The following is a 21563-nucleotide window of genomic DNA, read 5'->3' as shown; positions in this document are numbered from 1 at the left end:
CGAAAGAAAGTCTATGGGATGGAGCCTACGACCACAGGGACAACAGTCGCTCTCTGAAACCAAAATTCAAATTCAAAAATCTTTCATTAATGTAGGTTACAACTAACATAATGTACACTTATGAACGTCAATTTTTTTTACATTTACTGCTAGTTCTCAAATCAAGGGAGTAGAACGGAAGAAAAGAAGTGGTAATAAACTGTGACTCCGCCACTCTTTTTAATCGCCTCCGCTCGAAATAAAACAAAGTCTTTAAAAATAAGTTTAAATTTAGTGAACGTGGTGATAATTTTATTGAAAAGCACTTGTTGAACGCGTAGTAATGTATGATATCCGTTAATTATTAAAAACAAATTTAAACTAGATACCTATATGCGCCCAAAAATTTAACTTTGGTACCTACAGACAAAATAGTCCTTCATTTTTTTTTATAGTTTACTCGTTAAATAGTAATATTAATCAAAATGTAAAAACTTCTTTTTCTTTTTAACGAATTAGACAATTAAAAGTTGTAAACATTCATATACTATTTACATATCTTTTGTTTGATCACGTCTAAGCCCTCGGGAGTTGATCCGATCATCGTCAGCTATTATTCCTTATAACTAGTACAAATAGAGGTGAATTTCATCGCATTCATACAATTTGTTTCCTATAATAGGCGTCCCACAGAGTGCATGCCTTTTGTAAGGTAATTTCACTCCCCTTCTGTTCACTGTATCTCATTATGGGAATACTCAGTAACACACTCGTGTATTATGTTATTAAACTAATGACTCTTTGTTGCTTAATGCTTATTCTAGGCGTCAACACTCGATAAATGATGTTATATTTCTTGAGTATTAGGTTAGGTTAGGAGTATTTAGGTTTTGGAACTGTCAAATAGAAATACATACTAAAATATGACAATTTGTATTACATAGGCTGTTAACATATTAAAAAAATACAACGTAAAACAATTTTTATTTCTTTATTAAGTACACGAAAAACATACATTGAATTTATATTTATAATCTATTTAACAATGTTACATATCTGTAGCCGTATTAAGCGCATGTGTGGCAGTTTTTGGCGCCATTTAAACGTTTACTTATACCAAAGTTTTCTGGGATTTATATCTGATATAAAATATGGCAACATTAATAATAAAGTTAGTTTAAATTTATAATCCATGAAAGAAGGAATGAATACATGGAGATTTGTATATACTTGAAAAATAATTGAATTACATAAATAAAAGAAGCAATTGAATTACCTCTCATTATGAACAAATTTCATAAATACGATTTTAAAAATATCGAAAATAACATTGCAATTTTTAACAAGCTGAAATAACAAAACAATAATACAAATATGAAGCGACACACAATTTGTCGCGCGAATTAAAGTTTTATGATGAATATTATCCTCCTATCGTATATTTTATCAGAATTTTCGACGTGGCACGATAAAGTAATTAAAGAATTCACTTTGATGTCTTGAAAGGGCCAGGTAGGATGTAAGATGGATACAAAAAGTATCTTCTCATTATGGCAGGTGTATTATATTAATATGTTATAGTATTAATGTTTTATTTTGGCAAGCGTAGAGTTGGTTACGGTATGGGGCGAATGGGGTTCAAGTTATAGAAGGCTTTGTCTATTATTATCGGGAATATTCGTTGGGCTAGAGTGGGTGTAGTGGTATCAGCGTGCGGCTCTCATCCCTCAGGATGCAGGTTCGCTGATGTTTGGCTGTGCACCAACGGTCTGTCTGTACGCATTGAAAATTCGCTCAAATGGTGAATGTATAGTGAGGTGCCTTAGACCCAAAAATCAGTGTTTTTCCGGCCCTGAAGACTCAGCTACCTATTAGAAAAATACATGATCACGAATCAGATACAGAAATCTGAGGCCCTGACCTGAAAGGTATAGCGCAACTGATTTTATGAAATATAGTCATCAAATATCTAAATAGTCGTTTAATCGAACGATACAAATCTATTTTTTTATAGTAGTAAATAGACGAGGCATGCAAATAATTAAATTACGTCACTGGTATTTCGCTTTACATGACATTAATACCTTAAAATAAAAGCAATATAACATCACTTATAACTTGGGCTTTAAATCGTGACCCTTGCCTATCGACGGGGGTCCCGAAGCAACTCATCAATTACTGCCCACTGCAGCGCCCGTGTCATAGTGCTGGCACACGTCAACAGGTGCTGGAGAAGTTTGGAGCATCCTAATGAGACTAATACTCATTGTAAGCTTGGCATTGTACCAGAGTACAATTTATACAAATAATATTTTCAATTTATTCAAATTCAGTCTCATGACATTATTAATAGTCTCCGAGTCTCTATATCTATATTAGGCAATACGTTACAAGCTCTGTGGCTGAAACGTTAGGAAACAAAATCAAAATCCGGGGGAAAAAAATACAATTTTTAGGAACGATTGGTGATAAAAAATTTCTGTGCTAAGGATGAAAGTAGACATATAACATCAGGCTACGAGAGAATTAACGCGGGTGTATTAAGTTCTATTATATAAAAGCTGACAGCGCCAGGAATTTTTTACCATACGGTACTTGCGATTTTGCCAATTACATAGGTATTGTGCGTTTTTTTCTTTATAATAATCACCAAATCACCTTAGCTCGATGGACTGAATAAACATTTTACAATGAAGCTAATCATCTTATCCTAGGCAAACCATACCACATAAACTCATAATAGATTTATTATATTAATAAAATTTGGTATTATACCAACCTGTCACCGACCTTTTTGAGTGGTGTTAAAGTCATAAATACACAGGCCATAAATTATATTTTACAATTGTTTATATTGCATCTCTTTGTAAACGAAACACTGGGCAATATAACTTGGTACAATTACTCTATTGTGTGACCGTTTAAACATTAAATGTATTATTGTAACATATATTGACCTTACCAGCGATATATGTTTTAAGTCCACTGGGGCTGAGATTTATATATCACCGCCAAAGTAAATTAAGAATGGCGTTCACATTTATGCCTGATTACCGTAAATAATAAAGGTTATTACTCACTCGTTAAATTTCAAAATTTAGATTTAGTGAGATTTATCGCTGATCAGCCTGTCATTCAGTCTATAATTGCACTCCGAAGAATGCTCCTTGGAACTCAAACTGATTCCGTCAACTTTCCAAACTACGCCTGTCTGGAAACACGCTGCAGATTCATCCCATCCTGATCCTCAAGTGTTCCTACACGATTTAGACGATCGATTTTTAATAAAAACACATGGAGTGGAACTCCTAGCCTCCTTCACTTTAAATAAAGAGGATTCAAGTGGCAGCTTGATAAGTATCTCTTGGATCGGCGTGTCTATAGGCCAAAGAAATATTTCATCAGGTGAGATTGCTGGCAAACGTCTACGAGTCCTGTATAATATAGAAACCTTTTGTGATACCAAGTGAAATAACGCATACAGCATGAGAGAAGGTTACAGGTATATATTTATGATACAAAATTACTACTCTATATTAATATAGAGGGAGAAACCTCTTCAAATAGGTCTAGATCTTAGCGTAGGTACTGAAGTGTCGCGGCTGCCGCGAAGCTTTGTGTGAAATCTGAAATATATTTTTTTTGTATAAAAAAAAAATGATTACATTTATAAATTTAATTTTAAGTTTGTTTGCAGTCCTAAAGGTATTAAAAACAATGATTTTTCTTTCTAACAGTGACATAAGAAAATATATTGCAGTAGACCCCCAGCCGCCCAAATTTTACAGCGCTCATATATTATGGCATCTCCAGTTTATGGTGCCCCTGAATGGTCAGCATTCAATAGAATATACTCCATAAAGAAATCCTTAATTTGTTTTGGTTGTACGAAATTGTAGCATTGTTCATGTTATTGTTCTGAATTTAGTTTTTGTCTCACGAGCAACGGGGGATAAGAAATTTGTTTGAAATGGTGTTTCTAAACAAAAACTGTTGTCAAACTTTCGATGTACGAAAAATGCATTATGTTACTTACGTTAGTTTATTAAACGAAACATGTAAAGTGAAAATAACCTTAAAGTTATTCTACAATCTTATCCCGGTTGCAATGGTCAGGATTAATAATTATTAGTCGTTCTGACATTAAATACAATGACAATGACAATTCTATGGCTGCTCGGAAATTAATTATAAGTGTACCCACTTACACAGAAATCACACAGAAATCTATCCGTAAGCGTTACATACTAACTTATTATTCTGGGAATCGACAAAAATTAAATAAATTATCTATTCTAGATAATTTTTATAGTTAAACACACTGTTCCATTGACAAAATCAATTCATTTTTATTACCGCATAGAACATTAAAAATTTAATAGGCGGGCGTAAATTTTATCTTTATAATGTTTTAAAATTTAAAGAAACGTGATCGACTCGGTGCATAAACAGTGGGAAAATATCAGAGAAGAATAAAACGTTTTAGTAATTTGTACAAAAGTTCATCAGCTTCCTAGTAACAAAATATTACTTACGTTAATTGCCTATTGAATCTTCATGGTCAAAAAAATATTATAAAAATTATGACGTTAGTACACTATCTAGTACCTAGTATAATCTCTATGCAGTAAAAGTACCTATATATACTTATATTTTGGTTATACTAATAATTGTCCTACTGTATCGTGATTCCAAAGGCTTGTGTGACAAAAGTTAAGCTAACACAATGTGCTAGCCACCATATATTATTTTACCTTTAGTAAAAACATTCAAACTAATTAAAAGCATTGATAAACACAGCTATCGCAAAATCTCGATTATACAAATGACAAAACATGCAATCCATCAATTCGCGCCATTTTATGTGTCAAGTGTCACAGTCAACTTTCTCATTCCAAGAACGAGGCACAGATCTGTTTCCATTCAGCCACATCATGTCCCAGTGTTGGCACTTTGTTCTAGCTTTAAACAAAGATAAACAACTATTAGGCTTCCCATTGAGCGCCACTGTAAGGACAATGTGGTCACAGCGTCAACTCCGTACAATAATGACGGATTGTAAATCTTAGACATATACAGGCTGATTTACGTTAATTTTGTGACTCATGGCTGTTATACTAAACCTAGAAAATTATTGTCACTGTATGCACTTTATACAGATTTTTCTATTTTTTTTAAATTAAAAATTATTTATGTTTTATTATGGGATTAATTTTAATAAACCTTTTAAGTACAGATAAATTCCGAATCAACCAACATTTCTAAGGTAACTCGACCAACCAGACTTAAAATTTGAAAAGAAACCTTTATTTTTCGAAACCCCCTATACAATGAACGATTTGAATCCAAATAACGGAACGCATTCGAAGGCCCAGCAAACCGCGCAGTAGCATTGGTGATGGATCGTACTTGAACAAAACAAACTAAGACAAAACATTACAGACTCAGCGAGGTGTCTATTGTAACGGATTCAAGGAAGGAAACGTCACCCCCTGTTGTTGTAACCGAGTTGTGTCACTCCTGCGCAACTGTTTTGTCATTTGGATGTATTCCTAAAGATTTTATAGGGATTTAATACCAATCATTTTGCGTCAAAAAATTTTATGTGATCAAAAACATGGTCATCCAGACTATCAAAGAATAAAGACAAAGAATAATAATAAAAGTTTATATTAAGCTTTTTACTTAATGAAAACTCATTAACTCTGAACCTACACTTTTACACAATTTATTATAAACATTTACAGTGTGTGGGTGGATGGAGACAGACAAAACAAATCAAATACGTGACAAGAAGAGATATTGCGGCACTCTATCAACGAATCTGACAACAGCATTCCATCCCGTCATTGTGGCTTTAAAACTTTGAGAGGTTTAGACCTTATAAAACAATAAACCTCACACAAACTCTACCTTGTTTGTTTCTAGTATGTAGGTACCTCTTATAAACACGAAAGATAGACTAAAGAATGATATACATACATGTATTCCCAAACGTGTAGTCATTATTTCATATGGTATTACGGATAAGCTTGTTTCCTATTAGAGGACTAAAGTTCTAAATAATTCTACGGATTACTTCTTGAACTAAGCTTTTTCCAGAAGAGGTAGACAGAGATCACAGATATCCACATAGCTGTATCGGTTCTTCAAAAATAACAAATATATCATAATTCACAAATAAGACACAACGCGGATGATTTATTGACGTTGCATTACAAATGTTTAATTTATGAATTAGTTAAATTTCATAGTTTTTATATATAATAATATACATGCGTGAATTACATCTATTATCTGAAATGGCTAATGGTATGTAAGAATGTTCTGCACCGAGCCTTTAAGTCAGAAATACTGGTTGATCAATTTAAGAACACATTCAATTAATTTTAGTTTTAAACAGTGATCATATGAGTCGTGTAACAGAAAGCATATAGAATTTTTCGTTATACGGATTGGCCTTTAAATAAAAAATATTTTTTTAAAACAATGCCTTGAATAATAAGCTAACTTTATTTCGATTAATACTTGAATAGAATAGCCAACAACATCTCAAACTATTCGCATTTGATCAGACTTAATTGCTTGTTTGTTTGTGTATAATTCATTCGACATATTGACATGCTTGATTTATTTCAACGGCGCAATAAATTCTTCCAACGTAAACCTTATTACTATAAATCCAAACTGTCACTGTCAATCAAAACTTAGTAATGGAATTTGAAATTCGAATTATCATTTATTTTCGCAAAATAATTACTAGTTTTTCAGTTTACGTAGATAAAATATGATGTCGAACTTTGTATTATTCTGTATAAAATCCATAGATAGCAAAGTCCAACTTTCTTTGTTATTGAACTTGTTTATAGTTATTATTACACACAATTATTATACCTTTTAAATCACTAAAAATGTATCTACTATATCTGTTATATACTCCTCGAAAGGTCCCTTAGATATAATGATCACCATGGATAAAATTTACCAAGACATTGTGATAAAATCCGGCGTATTTGACTAATTAACTGATAATCACCCTCGATGCCACTAAAGAGTTAAACAACATATAATAATTTTGATGTATGGCAGCAGATAAATCTATTAACAGTTGACATCTCTATCGAGCGGCGCGGCACAAGGCATTATTATTTTAATGTTATTATTCAAATTATTATAATCTCGGCAGCCATATTATGCCGTTCGTATAATCCTTTTTGATACGCCGCTTATAGTGTTGTTAGGATTGACGTACACTTGCCTTTGGATTTCGTTGGCGGTATCTGTTTTATATTCTGAGAATAGAGTTAAAGCATAAGTATAATTATCTATTGAAAATACGCCATTACCATAAGAATAAATAAATAAATAGAATTTAAAATTACATTATATATGTACAAAACTCTCTTTTATATTAACCTTACAGTGGGTGGAAACAAAGTTAAAATTTCAAAATAAACATCGATAACTATATAAAAATAACCTTATTCTATTGGTTGGTTATTGTTTATAATAATAACCAGCGACCCGCCCCGGCTTTGCACGGGTGCAATGCTGATACTAAATACACTACAGAAAATCTGTGAACGTTGTATATAAAAATGTGGGTTATACATAAGAGATAGACATATACCATCATGGACTTTTCTGTAGACCTTTTCAATGTGTACAATACTAAGTATATTATTTTGATAAAACTCGTAGGGTTCAGGTTGCCTGCGTTTGCAATGTAAGCGCAAAAAATCTTATTATTTACGACATCACATTAGAAACCTAAGAAATAACAGTACTTCTCCACTATTTAATGGATGTTATTATACATATAAACCTTCCTCTAGAATTACCACCAAACCACTCTATCTATTTAAAAAAATTCATTAAATCCGTTGCGTAGTTTCAAAGATTTAAGCATACAAAGGGACATAGGGACAGAGAAAGCGACTTTGATTTTTACTATGTAGTGATAAGCGACCTCTTACAGGATCCCAGTAACTAAAAAAAACTGAAAAAGAAACATATGAAGTGCATGAAGTTTATAACCAAATCTAGGATATAATTACAATGAACACTAAAAAATTATACTTTATTATAACTAAAATTAACAAACTTTATCCTATATAGTAAAAAATAAACTAAAAGCACATCACTTGTCATGTATTACAAAGCAATATAATTCATGAACAAATAAATATAGCGCAATATTTTAAACACATACAATATACTGCTAAACTGTTTTAATGAGCGACGCTCCTACGAAGGTGTAAATGCCTTGTAAAATACGCGCCGGGATATATCGGAGACAATTTATTTAAAGGGTTACCTCTCCCCTGTCCCCCCTTAGAACTCTATTGCAATGAAGACGATTTTCCTCTAACAGGCATACATTAACAAACAAAAATATGTGTTATCGTTATTAGTATAAAGTTTTATTTAATGTTTATTATGGTCGTTGATTGCAATGCGAATAATAATATAAATCTGTGTTGAGATAATTCAGGTGTCACAAATGTTGTGAATAAAATTTTCGTAAGTTGACTTGAATTTTTATAATACTTCTACGGACTTTAAAGTATTATTTAAATTTTAATCTGTTCTCGCGACATTTCTCTGTGACAGCTGACAGTGCTGAAGTATACAGGATACGAGCCTAAGGTCCTTATGTCAAGCCGCAATATAACATATTTTATCTATGAAATACTTCAAACTAAATAGTGAAATTACCTACAGCTATTTATTTATTTATAAATTCGAGAACAATCCTTAAAAATGTAAGAGAATATTTCCAAACACACCTCAATTATTTTAGAACATAGAAATTACAAACAAGGAAACTTTAAAAAAAAATTGTTGTGGTTTTACTTAAAACTACATATAAGATTGATTGAAGTTCCACAGTACGGGCCTAAGAGTCAGGTGATGATTGACGTCATAGAAATATAATACGAATATGGCATAAAAGGGCAGTGTTTTATTAGCGGGAGCCGGGAACGGGCGTGGTCTTGAAGCCGTTCCAACCCTATCGGAAGTGAGACAAAACTTCCTGTACGCCTTTGTTGCTTCATCAGACCTTTTCGCTGTGCTGAAATGAACAGCGCTTTTGGAATGAAAAATAAGGAACTTAATATGACACTAAAAATCAATTTTTGGAAAACTTTTATTAATCAAAATAGACACAGAAAGCAACCATTTAAAGTTAAAATTCTGCAGTGCATATTAAACAAAGAAAAAAATTACATATTATGTCAAAATATATGTCACTACTGCCACAATTAATTTAATAACTGTTAATCGCAGATAATCAAATACGAAACTAATTGGCTTATTCCTCCTGAATCCAAAGTGATTTGACGAATTCTTGTGCAGACATGAAACCAACTTGATTATTGGTTTTATTACCAAGGAGTTTTTTATTGTATTTTCTAGTAAAAAGATACTCCAATTTAATTGATTGAAATGTTTAAATCTCGCTACATTAACAAATATCAAAACTCTACGTTTATGATAAAATTTCATAAAAAAGCTGGATCTAATAAACTTTATACCTGCAAAATAATCTTAAGGCCAAATTTTGACAATTTTGTCAAAACGTTTCCTTCCAAATGTCAAAGGATTGTGAATGAATTGTCGGCGAATTCTTTGATAAAAACTGATTATACATCTATATTAGAGCGAGTATCTTATTTACTTCATGGTGTTGCCAGTTTTAATATATTGATTTACACTGAATATAATGTAACATTTAGAAGATTTAATTTTTTTTACTTATATATTTTTTTAAAGGGATAAAATAAAAGGACTTTTACGGTTCCGGGGCATCAGAGTGCTTTAAAGAATAGAGGAGGGAGGAGAGGATGAATAAGCGAAATAATGAAATGTTAATTGCTATGTAACGAATGAATGCAATTTTACAGTTGATGAGAGAGCCTCCGACGATTTAGCAAATCGCCTCGCTTATAAAACTTAAGCCTTAGTGAGCGAAATGTACAGCCTTGACTCGTACATACTACCCCAGGAAAAAGTGTGACTTTATTTTTATAGAACAGGGCAAACGGGCAGGGGGCTTACCTGATGTTAAGTGATACCGCCACTCATGGATACACTCAATGCCAGAGGACTCGCGAGTCCTGCCAAGTCTAATATATAGTGCTTTAATTAAATGCTTAACAGTCTCTAGGAAATGTTTAATGTCTCTGAACTAATCCTTACACTTTTTAAATCATTCCATGGCAGTATAACTTTTCGGAGTCCAGTTTCTGGAGCCCACTCCTGCTGCCAATGACGGTACCGAAGTCTCAGCTGTTTACTGTATTGGCACTCTACCACTTATGCTCTAAAATCTTATATGATGGATGCCTCTAAATAGATTTTTGTAAAACGCTAATGATTTAATAATTCTTGAAGTTTCAAATAAATATATTTGGTTACAAAGAATACCCAATAATCGGGTGAATTTGAACATAGCAACCCTATTTCCCACCTCCACACGTTCACTCGCTGTGTTACCCGATCTCTGTACTATTATGTCCATTATTTGGGCAACACTAATTGTGCTCCTTTCGAGACGGGAATGGGCTGTTGCGTTGTTTGTTCCATAATAAAAGCGAGATGTGGTGAAATTAGTCAGGAATGTTCTTTATACGCTTTTACTAAAAGGTACAGAGGGCCAAAGAGGTCATTTTACGTACCTGTATTCCATAGAGGCTTGCATTAATGTAGGTTTTTAAATTACGTGAAGACTTATTTGTTTAATTAAATATATACCAAGTCCTTAGACGAAGTATGTACTATATCCAGTAGAAAATTACTTTATTTTCACACGTTTCAAGAAAATTAATACGTAGACAAATTAATAAGCTAATTTGAAATAAATATATTCGGTTTGGCGTTAATAAATGCACTTCACAACTCTGAGGTCTTGCGTTCCAATCACGGCTGCCAACCAATATAATTCTTTCTACGCATTTGACACTCGCTGGTACGGTGAAGAAACCGGCAAACCTTACCACTGACGGCATATCAGGCACAGAAGGCTGATCATCTACTTGCCTATCTAAAAAGGCATTTGATTACGAAACAGATATAGAACGCTGAAGCCTAGACTTCAAGCGTTTTGGTTTTTGGTTTTTTTCCACAATACATTCTTCTTAACACCACATAAGTGGGTTCAGTTAGTGAAGTCAAGCGACAAAATGTGCAAACGTAAAAGTTATACAAAAAACGTTGTTTATTCATTTCGTAATTTTTAATATTTATGTGATCAAATCATTTAAGTAACAAATCTAGTTATAGTATTTTATTAATTAGCAGAGCAAAACTTCTGCTATTAACATAGGTAACTTTCTCTCGTTCAAAATAACATATTTTACTGAAAAACAAAACACTACTGAATAAATATTATTACGGCTGGTTTTTTAGCATTGGTGTGTAACAGTTGTACAAATAGATCTCGAGTTACGTCTTACGATACGTTGCACGTCAACTAATTTGTCGAAAATGCTTGATATTTAATACTGCATCAGATTGTTTTAAGTAAATATTTTTGTTGGTTTGAAATGTATCTGTGTCTTCACATATTTAGAATGTGCTTATTGATTTTCAATAGAATCAGTTGCATGCAATTGCAATAGTAATTTTTATGTCTCCTAACTAAACATTAAATACTTATCAACATTGTTATTTCTAGTTGCAACTACAGCATAAATTAATTACGAGTTAACGGATATTAAAGCGATTACAAGTTCAATAATTTCATACGTAATGGCAACCAGAAAGGATTTAATTGTCCTTAGATCAGTTAATAGGGTCTCGTAATGTTACAAATTCAGATAGATATACTTAGGTTGTAAGATATTACGTTTTACTTGGACGTTTATAACATTTGTATTGCTTTACGAAATTTGGTCAGATTGCATCTGTAAGATCGCACTTGTAAGAAGAAGAAAAAAAACTTAATTACTTTCTGGGCATTGAATGACTCTCGCCAATTTGCCGTAAACTGGGTGTGTTCTGACTAAACGCTTTTATGACTGACTGGTCAGGGTACTTAACCTTACCATAATTCCAGTTTCTTAAGCTCTATGCTTTATAAGTTTTACATTATATTTATTAGTTTACAATAATAAGTCTGCTTAGGTTTTTATGTAGACAACTGTAAAATGTAAGCCAAAATTATACAGTACGTCTCGCATAAGTATTTCTACCTGTTTCTTGTTATGTTAACACCAATGCTAAAGGTGTGTTTGTTGACATCTGAGTTCTAACGATAAGCCGATTCCCACGACAGAAATAGTCTATTTTACGAATGGAGTAAGTCAAGCGAAATAATCATACTTGTTGACTTTTATTGTATCAGAAATCCGTGCAGAAAGGTTTCTACTTTGTTGATTTCCTTTTTGATTACCGAAATTTACAGAATTACGCATTTATAATTATTATTTTCATTAAATTTCAAGAAGGTCGAGTCAAATATAATCAAGAGTCAAAACAAATAACATGATCTTTCTTTTAATATTAGGATTTTTACTATATGCGACATCTTTAGGCCAGTAGCGACAAGAAAGACTTTTATTTTACTATTTTTACTCTTCTTAAATTCTTTAGTCCTGGAAATCACATTACATTGTAAGTCAAAAGGCAAAAAAGTTATATACTTAAATTAAAAGAGGTTATTTGATGTAAAAGTTGTAAGTTGTAAATATCTTGCGGAATCACGACATCTATAGGCATTTAATGTAAGTGTTTACCTAAACTACTAATTGTATGTCACGCCATCTCGCGACAAATTTATAACTTTATAAAAACCGTATATCTTAAAAGAAACTAGTTATGATTTCAACATATAGATGTCATAGTTTCAGATCGAAAACCAGTGAATTGATATATTGGGCAATTTCATAAGAAAATTTCAATTTCAATTTTAGTAACCCAATAAAAATTTAAATATTACTATAACATTTATCTTAATCTAAATAATTAACTCTTTAGGGTATAACATTTTAATTTAATACTCCATAATTTCAAGCACATAATAATATATTATAATATAAAATATTTACGCAAATCAATTTAAATCAATCTGAAGGAATATTATTAAAATAAAATTAACCTAAAAAAATTAAGCCTGTCATGGTTTACAAATTTACATCATATTTACTTTCTAAAAATGGCACTAATAATACAATTTTATAATCAAATTATAACTGAATTAAATCAATATAATATATCTTATACTAAATTAACTATTTGATACTAGACGGGTCTAAATTATATAGTTGTTTAAAATGTCAATAAATGAGCTGTAAAATTTGTTTACAACCTACAATTCAATTATAGTATCAAGCAGCTGGTTTAGTAGAAGACAAGACATTTGTATCTCTCAAATAATGTACAAAAATTAAAAATTATTGTTGACATGACCATATTACAAATAATTAGTTTCTTTAAAACTATAAAAAAGGTATACTTTTAAAATATATTATGTATTTTATGAAAGTCAACATCTATTTAGATAAGCCTATAAAACTTGTGATGTATTAACATTGTGTTCCAAATTTCAAATGATGTATAAAATTACTCTATATATCGCATATTACTACTAATTCACTCTTACGTATTTGAGTGTTTTTTATCACTAAAATCTATAAATATTAGATAAAATGTGCTTTTTATAGGCACTGACCAAATCCATATACCATGCTCTATTACAATTTATTCAGCAAATTGCAGGCTATATATCTACAAGTTAGTATATTTGATACATTACAATTTTGTCAAGCTACAATATACAAACAGCATTTGTTTAACACTGGTGAAGAATTTAATTTAAACCAAGTAATAACCTATAATCAGTAGCAAGAATGTAACTTGATAAGTCAGTTACAATGCATGTTCTTAACAAAAAAATTTTCTCTGCTTAGGTTCCGCATCACTATCACTATCTGAAAAACAAGTAGCAAAACCACTTTTGTCTCTTAATGAATCCTTTTTCAATGATTGTTTTTTAATACACTTCTGTTGCCGTGCATCAGTATCTCTAATATTCTTCTTTGCACATACTGGGCTTCCAACATTTATTACTGGACTAGAGCTTTCCTCATTCAAGTTTATTTGATCACATGTGTTTTCAATAAGTCTTTTACGACTCCTAGTTCTATATACGAATCTTTCAGGTGAATTCTCTTTCCTATCATTCTTTTTTTGAGGTGGTTTTCCTTTATTTTGTGTATTTTTTACCCGTCTAGGATAACGTGATGTAGCACTGCTGCCTGATTGAAAGGACTCATTTGCCAAGTGACCATTATTCTTTTTTGAGATGTGTTTTTCATCAGTTGAATTTACAAATTTAAGCAAAGATGTGCTTTGGTTTATCCTTTTTGATTTTTCTTTATTGGAAACAGTGATTAGATTGATTACATTTTGAGATGAGTCTGTACTGTTATTTAAAACAGCAGATGTTTCCTCACCTGTGTTCATAGATTTGTTTACACAAACAATTACCTTGTTGACGTCATCTACACTTTGTCTAGAATCTTGTATAATAAGCTTGTTAGTCCTTCTTCTCACCTTTCTAGGTGTTTTTTTAAGTTTAGTTGAACGTATATAGTTTGCTGTGAAACCTGATACATCACTGTAGTCTTCATATTCACCATTACATACATCATTTTTTGATTTCCTTTTTATTATTTCTTTTTTACTTCTACTCAGTTCACTATCTAATCTTTTCATGCTATCTTCACCTTGTTTAGCTTGTACCATTTCTTGACTTCTAATACCATTAATAGCACTATCATTTACAATTTCTCCAGAAGAATCAAAGATTCCAGTGGTATTCATACTTTGTTGGAGACGCAAACTCCTTCTTAAGTTTTGTTGTTGCGAAGGGGATTCCACTTTAGGTGTAGATCTTGCAGTTTTATTTCTTCTAGTTAAACTATTTTTACTAATTTTATGAATTCTTGGCTTTTTTGGATTTGGTGTTGAAGTATTTTTTATATTAACTTCAATACCACTGCCAGATGAAATTGACTTACAGTTATTCACAACTCTCTTTTGGTTTTGCTGAGGAGTTTCAAAGTAAACATTCCGCTGTTTTTCAGATAAGTATGAATTATTATCTAGTAGGTTTTTCTTTTTCTTTTTCGGTGGTGAAACCTCATTTTCAATTGGAAGTGCATAATCTCTTGAACTGTGAGCCTCTACAGTTTGTTTCTTCATAAGTTTATCATAGTCGTAGAGGCATGGAGCTCGTTTTGTATAAACCCAATAAGAAATCTCATCCATATTGTTCATAAAGGGATCTCTTCTAGGCAGGTTGAAGATAATGTCGGTTTCAATGAATTTACGTTGGTGAAATTCTTTGTTGTGCATTGGCTGAGAAGAAGACGTCCCAGGCATTGGATGGGTGTTATGCATATGCAGGTCCCTTGCATCATCAGTTCGTCGCTTCCGCTTGACCCTACACGCCGGTGACCAACATTTCCCGCCATTTTCTTCACATTCCATGCACCTGGAAGGGTTTACATTATAATTAGAATTAAGACACATTAATATGTAAAAACATATTTTTAACCATTGTTGTAACAATCACAAAAAGCTTTTATAAAAACAAGTAAGATTACTTACGTTAAATGTGCTTTAAATCAACATGTTATAACTAAACATAACAATTTTACGGAATATATTTAAATCCTTTAAATCGTATAAACACAACCTATATAAGCTTTTAAATTTTGTATCAGTTGTATCAATACGGTACCGTATATATTAAGGTACCTTTTTATATGATCTAAAGCGACCTTAAAATCACAGAAAAAGAAAAATTTTATAAATCTTATTGTTTTCGTAGCAAATTCTAATACAAATTCACAAAATTATTAAATTCAGAGTACAGGAAAACGAAATATTTCTCGTGACATATGAGTTATGACACTCAAACGAAAAACCAAGCCACAGAATTCAGACATTGATAATAAAACATTATTGGAGAATGGAAGCTCACAATATCATATAATTCGCAAATAAACGCCACATTTGGCTTTCGCAACATAATTGTTAGAATAATAACTAAGGCGTTTTTGGATTGTCTTAAAAAAAGAGGTGTAAGGAATTTTTGTTACGCCATATTATTATGTTTTCAATATGAAGTTTTAATTTACAAAATCGCAGTGCCGCCACTTTATTGATGTTATCACCACATTAATGTATTAAAATACGGTTTATTTTTTTATGATCGAAGCTGCGCATTTATTTCATGATTATTTCATTGATAATATAAGCAAGCATTCTCTGTTTGTATATTTTCTACATACTATTGAAATTCTTTTGAATGTGTATACTATCTCTGTCACTGTCACAAACACAAGCCTTAACACTGACAATATTTTTTGCGGGTAAATTTATTTAGCCATTGCTCTTTTGTTTTGTTTCATAAAATACTAAGGCAATTTGTTTAGTATGCTATAATTATAAAATGAATAATTTACAAAGTCTAATTGATCGTCAGCTAGGCATTTGTAAGTATAATCGATTTATAGTAAGATTAAGATATGTAACATATTAAGTGTTCGCAATAACCTATAAATTTGTTTTTATTATTTAGATGGTCGGTTTAACTACGATAATATTCTGAAACGGTTCGTGGTATGCGAGGATGAGTCTTATTATGGACTGCAGAGCAATGCTCAGGCTGCCAATTTCGATCAAGATTCACCTATATTTGCTTGTCGCTTCTCTGAAGCTTCAGGATATGAACACATAGTAGCACTGGCGGATGAAGACGGTCGAGTTACTATTCAGGTAATTTACTCTAAACAATGTTTTGTACAACATAGGGTGTGAAAGAATTCTGTTAATAAATGTATCTTGTTTATCTTGCACTGTATACTAAATTTTACTAGCACTATATTTTGATAGGTATTTAAATTCAATAAAAACAATTTGTAACATTACCCTGGAAAATGTTACACAAGGAGAAGTTTCTCTAAAAATATGTTTTAATATTTATTTATTTAGTACTCATACAGCTAACATAAATTATATAGCCAAGCCTGCCTGAGAATATTATAGCCAAAGATGGAATACATGATAAATTTTACAACAAAAGGATTTATAAAAGGGGACAAACAAACAAACAAAAAGTATTTAATACATTTGACTAATTGTGATTTAATTTATTTAACTAAGCCTAAATTGGTTGTGTTGTGTGATGATGTAAAAGTGTGGGTATGTACGTGGGGTGTGCTTATGATGTAGGTGATTTTGTGCTATGGATATACTTAATAGACTTTTTAACCGTGATAACCTAAACAAGTCAAGGTCTAAATAGTGGTCATTGTATGTCCGGGCAGCGCGATGCAAAACTGAGTTTTTATAAATGTAATTTATCCATCATGAATATTTGTAGTAATTATTTTAAATTGGGTTTCAGGATACATCAACAGCATCAAAAGCTAATTCTTTAGAAGGGTTTCAATGTCATGATAATGCTGTGTTTGATTTAGCTTGGATGCCTAAGCACATGAATTTTGTTACAGTTTCAGGTAAGGGAAATAGGCATATTTTCATATGTAGATGAAACTTAATTTGTTGGAGCAGCAAGCCCTATTTATTTATTTAGGAATTAAGAATATATTTTTAGAATAATAAAATGATAATTATCTTTGGAATATATTGGCTCCTAGTGAATGTCTTCCTTTTTCATTGAAGGACTTTGAAGAAATTATTAAAAGGGTATATTTCCCTGCGGTGGCCGCCTATTACAGCTGTTCTGTAGGATCATTTGCACCCTTTTATATAATGGAAAGGAACTAAAATATTAAAACATAAAATATATCTCTTTTAAAAGATTTCTTGTAGATTTCTATTAACTTTTTCACACCACTTTATAACAATCAAAGGCTTAATTGTTTCTACCCATATCTTATAAATTGTTGCAAGTTTTGCAATAATGTCCTTTTAAATTTTTCTAAAAACAAATTTTATACAGAGCACAATATTATATATATAATATAAGTAAGTTTTACATACATGATATAATCTAACTATAATACACAATTTAAACATATGAAAATTCTAATAGTTCATCTATTGCTTGATGTAGTCGTTGCAAATATAATATTATCTGGAAAATTAAACTTATTGCCTTGTTGAGTATAATGTGTATGCCATTTATTTGTTATAGGTGACCACACGGCTAGCCTGTGGAATGTTGCAGAATCTGCACCTAGACGTGTAGTTTTATTCACTCATCACACGCGCTCAGTAAAAACAGCCGTGTTTCGACCGCAAGAGCCAGCCGTGTTCGCGACGGGCGCTCGAGATGGTCGCATCCTTATTTGGGATGTTCGAGCTAACAATCAACCTTCTGTAGTGGTTAAGCCCGATAACTGCTTAGTAAACTGCCACTCTTTAAGTTTTACACCCAAAACCCCCGGTTCACACTCGAAGAGAGCTCGCCTCGATCCCCACCGTGCCATATCAGTCACTGGACTAGTTTTCCAAGATGACCAAACACTCATCTCGTGTGGAGAATGCGATGGAATTATCAAAGTGTGGGATCTACGCAAGAATTACAGTGTACACAGAAGGGAACCACTTCCCAAACATGCTATACCGTACTGTGGAATGTCAACTAAAAATGGTTACACGAATCTTATCATTGATAATGCTAGGATGCGTCTATATGCAAGTTGTATGGATAATTATATTTACTGTTTCAATATATCCACTTACAACACCATACCCGAGCAAAGGTACCGGGGACATGAAAATAGTACATTTTACATTAAGACCAGTTTAAGTCCGGACAGTATGTATCTGGTCAGTGGGAGTAGCGACAAAAATGCATATATTTGGAATGTCAAGTATTCTGATCCGATCGTTAAACTAACTGGTCACTGGGCTGAAGTGACTTGCGCTGCCTGGTGTCAGAAGGGGGACGTAAAGATCGTGACATGCAGTGATGATGCACGTCATAAAATTTGGAGAATCGGGCGCGAGTGCCTCGAAGACGATGTGAAATATGAGGGCAAAGCTGAAATCGTCCCGCGCAGAGATATCTCTCACCCGGATCTATGGAAGGCTAGGCATATTGACTTGACCCCAAATTCTCTCAAGAGAAGATTAGGAAGTAACAGGTCGAGCTCGCAGAGCCCGAAGCGTATGCGAACAGAAAATAACACGGGAAGAAAAACAAAACGATGCCTTACAGACCTCATGAACGCGTCTAAGGGTGACGAGTCTCTAGCTAAGAGGCTTAGACCAGATGTTATTCCTGAAGAGGAAGAGCCAAAGTTATTGCCAGCGGGTTCTAAACGCCACTTAAACGATGACAGAGATAGTGGAAAGGACTTTTATAATTCAGATCAAATCCAAATGGTCAACGACTGCTATATTGCGCAACCTAGTTGTTCGTTTACAACTCCCACCAAAAATTATGAAAAAAAATCCTACAAAATTCTTTCGCCGAAAAGTCCTAAAGCTATTTCGCCATCTACAAACAGAACTCCAGTCAAAGTCAGTCCATGTAAAGTCAGAATTATCTCTTTCTCCACTCCTACGGAAAATTTGCCCAATTACGTAATGACGGGTGAAGCCCCGCACCTGAGCCTAATGTCACCAGTCAAGAAAAAACAGGATACGACAAATTGGTTGACACTGATGGTTCGACAGAAGAAGGGTAAGGTGGAAGACAAAGTTCAAGTTACGTCAGCTCCGCTTAGCCCAAAAGACCAAAACACACCAACGCGAAGAAATTCAGCCACAGACAGACCGCCAAAAACAAACAAACCTGGAACACTACTTAAATATTTTAGTGTTTCCAGGCGAGAGAACTGATTAGGATAAGTGTATAATCTATTTTAACCATAGACAACTAGTTATTGTCTCATCTGTGAGTGGACTTAAGCTATGTCAGAACTGATACAGGCATACTTGAGCCCAATAACTAATAGTAATGTTTCTTTAATGTTTAAATTTATGTAAGTATGAGGCGAAATCTTATAAACTAGTTCCTTATAGGCCTTAAGTTAATGATTTTTTATACTTAGGACAACAATAAATATGCATAAAATTTATTATAGTTTTATTACTCCTATATACTCTTGATAGTGATATAAACCACAAACTGGTCAATTCTGCTCATTTTATGGAAGGGTTTATAACTCACCTGGAGCCCATCCCCCCTCCCACAAATATGAAATTGCAGAACAAACACACACACACACACACACAACATTTTCTATAGCTGTAATACTTTTTGACATTTAACACCTTTGTCTTCAGTCACCGTGACCACGCACGCTGTAAAGCACGCGAAACGTCGGTTTAAATTTAAAATTATGTCTAAATAATTATAAGTTTAAATACAATAATACATAACTATAATCCGTATAAAAGTGTTTTTCTTTAAATGTGTAAAAGTTATGTTAATAAAAGACAATACTATTGCAGAACAAACAAACTACTCGAGGGGGGTACCACTTTATTCATTTGAGCCGCGGGCACCAGTTTGCGTATACGTCAGAAGGTTATCTGTTCTCGTCGCCTCGGGAATGGACTTTTCTAACCTCTGGCTCTGCGATGACCATCCGTGATTGTACGTATGCTCTCATGGGTCTTATAGCGGAATTGACGAAACCGATTTATCGAGCAAGTCGTAACTACGAGAGATTCCCCGCGCGAAAGTGTTTCGAACTGATCTGCTGAAATTGTGATACTTGGTGATTTTAAAGCCCACCATGCTAATTGGCTCAGCTCTAAAACCACCGATCTCGCAAGAAGATCCTTTTGACTAGTTTGCTTTAGCATATGACTTGACGCAAATGGTCCCTGCCATTACCAGATGTCATAAACCCTCTTTGTTAGATCTTCTGCTGACTTCGCATCTAGAGAACTATCCATTATAAAAATCTAGTGTTTACTTTAAGGACTCTTCTATAAATTTAACTTATATATTATACAGGGTGGCTAAAAGTCGTGGATCAAACGCAACAAGGGGTTAATATGGGGTCATCAGCTACAAAAAAAATCAAACCCTGCAGAGTTATAATTTATTTTGCGATTTTATAATAAAATTGTCTTTTTTTACTAATTCATATTAATATTCGAAAGAATCTACATTCTGTATCTTTTTCATAATATCCAGGGGATTGGAACGTATGAGACCTTGCTTTAGACATGCTATTTATGATTGTTTATTGATACCAATATGATACGATTTAAATAATACAAATCATAACTTTTTCTAGACTTCGGACCACATTGAAATAAAAAATACTCTACCGAAAAGTGACCCTGCATAACGAGATTTGGCACATTTAATATCATCCATACCATCTGTAATCTCAATCTAGTCCGATTCATACACAACTGGTTCTTTCGAATATATAAGAATTAGTAAAAAAGGACAATTTGATTATAAAATCGTAAAAATAAATCATAACTGCAGGGATTGAGCCTAAGGACCTCACATAGAACAACTTTTTGCAGATGATGTCCCCATCTAACCTCGCGTTTGATCCGCGACCTTTTGGCCAACCTATATAGTTGTATTTCTACTATTTTGTAATGGTGATATGTCTGTTATATTT

The 21563-nt window shown here is 32.7% G+C and overlaps 2 protein-coding genes across 2 annotated transcripts; one reads left to right on the top strand and one right to left on the bottom strand.

The window, feature by feature from the left end:
* Positions 1–13066: 13066 nt before the first annotated feature.
* On the bottom strand, positions 13067–16081 carry LOC111002429. The gene is made up of 2 exons (XM_022272588.2): positions 15598–16081; positions 13067–15481 (listed from the first exon to the last, which is right to left on the bottom strand). The coding sequence occupies exon 2, from the start codon at positions 15475–15477 to the stop codon at positions 13867–13869; it is 1611 nt and encodes a 536-aa protein (XP_022128280.2). The 5' UTR covers positions 15478–15481; positions 15598–16081; the 3' UTR covers positions 13067–13866.
* Positions 16082–16359: 278 nt separating this feature from the next.
* LOC111002432 (protein lethal(2)denticleless) lies at positions 16360–20047 on the top strand. Its single transcript, XM_022272590.2, has 4 exons — positions 16360–16487; positions 16574–16770; positions 17402–17513; positions 18155–20047. The coding sequence occupies exons 1-4, from the start codon at positions 16445–16447 to the stop codon at positions 19807–19809; spliced, it is 2007 nt and encodes a 668-aa protein (XP_022128282.2). The 5' UTR covers positions 16360–16444; the 3' UTR covers positions 19810–20047.
* The last annotated feature ends 1516 nt before the right edge of the window (positions 20048–21563 follow it).

The sequence above is a fragment of the Pieris rapae genome, chromosome 15, assembly GCF_905147795.1.
Source record: "Pieris rapae chromosome 15, ilPieRapa1.1, whole genome shotgun sequence".
Taxonomy (NCBI): domain Eukaryota; kingdom Metazoa; phylum Arthropoda; class Insecta; order Lepidoptera; family Pieridae; genus Pieris; species Pieris rapae.
The sequence above is the reverse complement of the archived record's forward strand: the minus strand, read 5'-3'. Positions and strand labels throughout refer to the sequence as shown.